General features: G+C 34.3%; 1 protein-coding gene across 1 annotated transcript; it reads right to left on the bottom strand.

The window, feature by feature from the left end:
- Positions 1–267: 267 nt before the first annotated feature.
- LOC129886011 (pectin acetylesterase 12) lies at positions 268–5548 on the bottom strand. Its single transcript, XM_055960518.1, has 12 exons — positions 5141–5548; positions 4243–4325; positions 3438–3567; positions 3267–3340; positions 2191–2277; positions 1994–2115; positions 1824–1884; positions 1454–1507; positions 1285–1362; positions 1037–1142; positions 809–954; positions 268–692 (listed from the first exon to the last, which is right to left on the bottom strand). Exons 1-12 carry the CDS (start codon positions 5337–5339, stop codon positions 585–587), a joined length of 1248 nt encoding a protein of 415 aa, XP_055816493.1. The 5' UTR covers positions 5340–5548; the 3' UTR covers positions 268–584.
- Positions 5549–6246: the final 698 nt, after the last annotated feature.

Below are 6246 nucleotides of genomic sequence, written 5' to 3'. Positions count from 1 at the left end.
AAAGGTTGCAAGAACTCAACAACTAATTTGTATGGCTTCTTTCTCATGTATGATCCAAACTTTCAGTAGCAGCTACACAAAATCACTGGGTTATAATTTACAAGTGTAATTCTTTTACTTGGGATTTTCACATGGAATTTTTTAATTTATATTTAATGAAATCTGAGCTTTCTGGCCTATTTAATTAAATATTTATTTGAAATAATCAATAATAAGTGCACAGAGTATGAACTATTAACCACAACAGTAAAAAGTAGGTAGTTCTACTGAAAATGAAACAAACCACATTGTTGGCCAAGTATGAACAACTAGCTCTTCATTGAGTTGCTTTGTTTTACAATCCAATAAATTTGGGATAAATACACAATGAGTCTTTGAGAAATGAGAAGCTCCTGCACTAATAAGGGATGCGTGAAGTCTAACTGAACTAAACGCAGTTGGAGATAAATTACTTTACTTTATTGTCTACAGTGAACTTTGTTTCACTGGAAAACCTCTTAAGCTAATTGGGAAGGGTATATGACTATCAAGATGATAACATATTTCTGCTAAGTTGGAGCAGGAAAAGAATTTGATTGTGTGGCTCACTTAAAGACCAGATTGTGACATGTTCTGTCACATGGATATGCACAGTCGATCGCCTTCACACCACTTCGATCAAAGTACCAATCTCCAACTGCAAGTGCAATAGGCTGCATATCATTCCAAGTTCAAGTTATTATGATGCTTGTACAGATGTGCATGTATAATATCTTTAGCATAACGTAAAAACTGAAATTAAAGAGAGAAAGGAAGCACGTAGGCATACCTTGTTATTAATCATGGGGGAATTATCGGAGAACCATGTATCTTGCCTCTCAGATTGGCAGTGGGCAAAGCAAGAGTTTATAAACAAACCATTCTGTCTTGAAGCAGCGAATCTTTTAACTGTATTAAGCATATGAATCCTAAAACCTGTCCGATATAGTGGTGGCAACATGTGAGTTCCTGATCTCAAAATATTTGAAAAATGGTTAGCAGATTGAGTAGGACATACCTTGTAAAAATTGAATCTGAGAAGGAGAACATCTTTCATTATTGAGTGTACAGTCATGCCATAAGCCGTGAGGATCAGCTGTATGAGGAGCTAAGCTTTCCTGAAGCTGTATAAGTGCAAAAGAAAGAATTGTCATCACCATAACAAGAGTCTGACAACAACTGTAGAGTATCGAACAGGAACTAAAAAATTTCAAAAATCGTCTTCATATAGAAGAACAGCGAAAATGGATAGAATTAATAACTTACCTGCCAGGAATCATAAGCAGTATTCAGTAGAAAAAGAGGGGTCCTGATGTTGCCGATCAAATTCTGAGGAAAGAAACACTGGAAAGGGAAAAAATGCAACTTTTATTAAGGAAAAAAAAAAGCAGCAGCTTTCCAGATGTTAAGAGAAAATTACTTGGAAGGGACTTACCGAGGTTGCATCAAGGTGGTTGGTGCAAGCTCTTGGTAGCGTATTCTGAAGATGCTGTTCCAAAAAATGAAAATTTCGGCTGAGCATAAGAGTTTTCTTCTAACAGATACCTTTCATTTAATGATCCATTTAGGTATTAAAGAAATATTACTGTCGTGGAACAATTAGTAGCTATCTTGCTGAAAATTGCTTTTCAAGAATGACATTTTCATCCAAGGTTTGCATAGGCAACAACAAATTTAACAATATTTTATCCTTGTACTCTAGCAAACAATTGCTGCAGATGTTTACAGCATTCCATAATTAAAACCAGACAAGTTGGTAACTTGCAGGAATTGACCAAATATAGAACATGACCTTGGCTTATTACCTGCGTCTTAACCACACCTCCAAAAAAATTTCTGATTGAGTGTCCTCCAGATACATCAATTCTGTGAAAAAAGGCAATCATATCAATTCACTAATTAGCAAAAGAGTCAAAGTGCAGGCAGTATCTTTAGTTCAAGAAGTACTTGAAGGATATAGAGAATAGGAAATTACGCATCCATAAATAATCCAGCATCACTCAGGCACTTCACTTTAGTATGTGGGAGCAAATTGCTGAAGTCATCACAATGCATTATTGAAGCTAGACCACCAGCAGAACATCCAGAGAGAAGAGCCTAAAAAACAAAGTCTGAAATCACAACATGAAGATTGAAAGCAAATGAGATGAGAGGTGCACATTGTGATTCTACCTGCTTGGCATATCGCATTCCTTTTGACATTAACTCGTTCATTGCAGCTTGATATATGCGCTTGCCTCTAAATTGCAACCCTGCAGCCTGAAGAAAAATGCATCAAGTCAAACACAACTATTGCAGACAAACAGATAGCCAACAATCTCTTCCTCAAAACCATATGATGCAATTACAGGCAGTCAAATCTCCTAATAACTCCACATGAAAGTGCCTCTCATTCTTTCTCGTTTTTTTTTAAATTTGTAATATATGGGAGCAACAACTTCTGGTTGTTAGCCTACTCAGGTGAACTGAATTGGAATCATCATGTTATAAGGTAAAACAAGAATTGACAAATTACGAGATTTCATCATAGGGGGCATCACACTGCAGAGGACCAGGATCGAGCAGACGTATATTTAATAAGTCTCTTAAAATTTTCTAAGCATAAGGATTAGTCAGATGATATAGCAGGAGCTACAACGAGGATGTTAACAAAATTGAACAGGAATTCTAGCTCAAGAATATTTTCATCCTTCAACCAGGACTTTTAAATGGTCCATAAAGTTTAATATTGTAGTCTGAAGCATAACAATGGGAAGGCCTAAAGTAGAAGCATGTACCACCTTGACAAAAGGCTTCTACTCTTTCACTGTCACAGCAGAACCATGTAGCATGGGAAAAGCTACCTAGGAATATCAAAAAGTTCGAGGACATTCATTGCAGTTCCGGTCACACTAAAATTGAGCTAAAAAAGAAAAAGGGGAGTCAGCCAAAAGACTACTATCTTCTTTTCCTAACCTTAGGAAAAAGAAGAGTATTGCTTTTGCGTCATTTTCCTCCACTGCCTCTCCGAATCAAAAAGAGCAAGGAATAAGATTACAAAAACATGAAGAAGCAAAAAGATAAAGTAAAGTCAATATAAAAAAAAGTGCACAAGCACAACTGTCTGGAGCAATCAGGATGGTTGCAAATTGAAAAAGTAACATATTCCAGCTTTTATTATATTTTCCACTCATTTACTTTCGGACCAACAGCACATTTGCATGATTAGTGAAAACTAAAAGGAGAAATGGATAAATGATCTGATAAACCTTATCTTCACTATCCCCAGTAAATGAGGCACCATCACAGTAGCGAACTTTTACTCTATTCCAGTTATAAAAATCTGCAAACAGAGTTTTAAAAAAAAAACGCGTAAGGGAATCTCCACAATATGCTTGAACTCATAGAAGAGATGGTGTTATATCATCAACTAAAAGGACCTGGATTTTCTTCAGCCTTGTTACTCAAAATCCCTATAAAAGGAATCTGTTTTTCCATGTAATTCGATGATCCTCGCCTTGTCTTTTTGCGATAGACACAACTTCCAACACTGTTACACCATCCTCCACCCTGCCTCAAGAAGACACTCGGTTTTTAATCTGAAGCAATTATAGCAATAGCAAGCTGCAATCTTTTATTCAAAAGCTACACACCCACAATTCCGTTCCCAACACATTACAGAAGCATGCATACAAGAGAGGAAAAAGGTCAAATTCCGTAAACATGTTAAAACAATCATAGGTGAAGCCAAAATTTTAACCTTATGGGTTCTAACTTTTATAACGACGATTTCTAGTGTTAATAATTGGATTCTAAACTTATTATTTGTACTTATTTAATAAACTTCTTAATACAAATACATTATTTAAGCAAAAGTGTTATTGGGTTCGGCCAAACCCGTATTCGAGCTTCTAGCTCCGCCCATGGTTAAATGGCTAGCCATAAGTACCTAACATAAACATCAAATACAACTTGTCTCCAACATCAATTTAAACAACAGAAGCACTCTGCTACTGAGAGGAACAAATAAACACACAAAATTAGGAAAAGAAAATAACAAACAGTCAAACATCACAAGAAACTGAAACTCAACCAAGTAACAATGGTTACTTAATAAAGACACCAGAAAAGACAACACATACACATGCAATTCAAAAAGTTGACTGCTAAGACAGTTGAAATAACATAAAAAGAATAGTGGTTAAACTGTACTATAAGTTAATTAAGAAACAGTTATTGGCATACCTCCAATTGAATAAGCCAACTGTTTGCCCCAGACCCATAACCTCGATGGATATGGTAACCTGGTAGTGTTCCATCCAAACACACTGTAGAAAAGGTAGAAACAAGAAAGTCAAAAACACGCTAATCATTTTTCCAGATATAATGTTTTTTTAATTGCCCGAGAGGTCTGCCTACAATTTACCCTCACTCGGTTGTTGTTGTTATGTTTTTTTAATTGCAAAACCTTATTAAGGCTGACTAATAATTACAGCTGACCTAATCTAATTAGCCAGAGAGAGAAAGTTAAGAAAATCTCTTAATCAACCACTTGGCCTTATCATTCTCACACAGATGATAAAACTTGTTACAAGTTGTGGACAACTGACAAGAGTCAATTTTTTGGTTAATTTTGTAAGCAACTTGTTACGTGTTGTTGACAAGAGTCAAATATGAGTAATTTTGTAAGTTAAATCGAACTAGATTAATTTATTACAATCCTTCATATTTTGTGACAGATAAGTAAAAAGGTTCACAAGGGTAAAAATTAAAGAACAAGTGACAGAGATATCAACTCGCCCCTTGTAGAAAATTGCAGAAGCTTAGTACTACTAATATATAAATTGACAAAAAGGGGTTGTTAGAATGTTAAACACTCTCCACTTACAACTCTAAAACACTAAGATTGTGAAAATAAATTAATAGATAAATTAGAAGCAAGAATCAGTGAAAGAAAATCTAATGCAAGATCTCTAGTGGGTTGTTGTAAAATCATCAAAAGCCAAGAAACTGAAATAGAAAAACAATTAAAACATATATAAATCAAATAGAGAAAACAACTTTTCAAAAACAAAACAAAAAAAGATTTAAGAATGAGAAGAAACATTAGAAGAAAATAGGGAGAGAGTATAATGTAGCTAACCAGCTCCTCTAGAAGCAGCACCATGGATGATTGTAAGACCAATCATAAGAGGAGGAGGAGCAGCTGCAGAATCTCCATACACACTTTCCAAGAATGCCCCTTCTGTTTTATTGTAAAAAAATTCTTCAAATTCATAAGAATCTATTAATTTGCTATGCATAAAAATCACACCCAAAAACCACATCAATAGCTTCGCCATAGCTCTCTCTCTCTGTCTCAGCTGTGGCCACACAAATCTTGGGGAAGAGAGAGAGCAAGAAAGGAAGTATTGATGGAGTTTTTATAAAGGTGTAAAAGGTTTTTGTGTTTTAATTGGTGTTAATGTTTTAGCTTTATGGGAATAATAACACGAACAAATGTGTAACAATTTTGTCCCTCGGACACAGATTTCCAGAGGCTTGGCTTAAAAAGAAAAAGAAAAAGAAATGGTTCGGGGTTGGGGGCTGGGGGGACGGGGGGGTGTGGTTAAATTCAAAAATCATAGATTTATGCAAATGTTACGGGGTATCAACTCAATCAAGGAATTGGAACTTTTAACTGTACAATTAGGTACCCGTTCACTTTTACTTTATCGCATTTATTTGATATATTTATTAAAAGATATTTTTTTTTTAGTTATCATAATTTTATTTTTGTTTGTCAAATAATATGATTTTTTAACTAACATTTTAAGATGTAATTTTCATCATATTAATATGATTTTTTTTTAATTTATAGCTTTTCATATAGTTTTTGAAAATCTATAAATTTTTGTTTCAAAACATCAAACTAACGTAATCTAATTTAGTTTTTAAAGTTAGTCAAATTAATACACATGACAGTTAAGAAGAAACGGAGGGAGTAATAACTAACATAAATATTTTATCGTACTATTCCTATTAATTAATGTTTAGTATTAAATTTTAGAAAATTATTTAGAAATAAGTGATTAATACTAAAAATAAAACATAGAAAAAAATAATAGTAAAAGTGCATGAAAATATTTACACATGGGGTAGCGCGTGTTATAAAACATAACCAATTTACCTGATTGAAGGTGTCACGTCGGCACAAAAAGTACGCGAAATACAGGAAAAATGAATTAGAGAAGGTGATAGGACTCTAAT

The sequence above is a fragment of the Solanum dulcamara genome, chromosome 4, assembly GCF_947179165.1.
Source record: "Solanum dulcamara chromosome 4, daSolDulc1.2, whole genome shotgun sequence".
In the NCBI taxonomy this organism is placed as follows: domain Eukaryota; kingdom Viridiplantae; phylum Streptophyta; class Magnoliopsida; order Solanales; family Solanaceae; genus Solanum; species Solanum dulcamara.
Note: the sequence above shows the minus strand (reverse complement) of the source record. Positions and strands in the feature narration are given on the sequence as shown.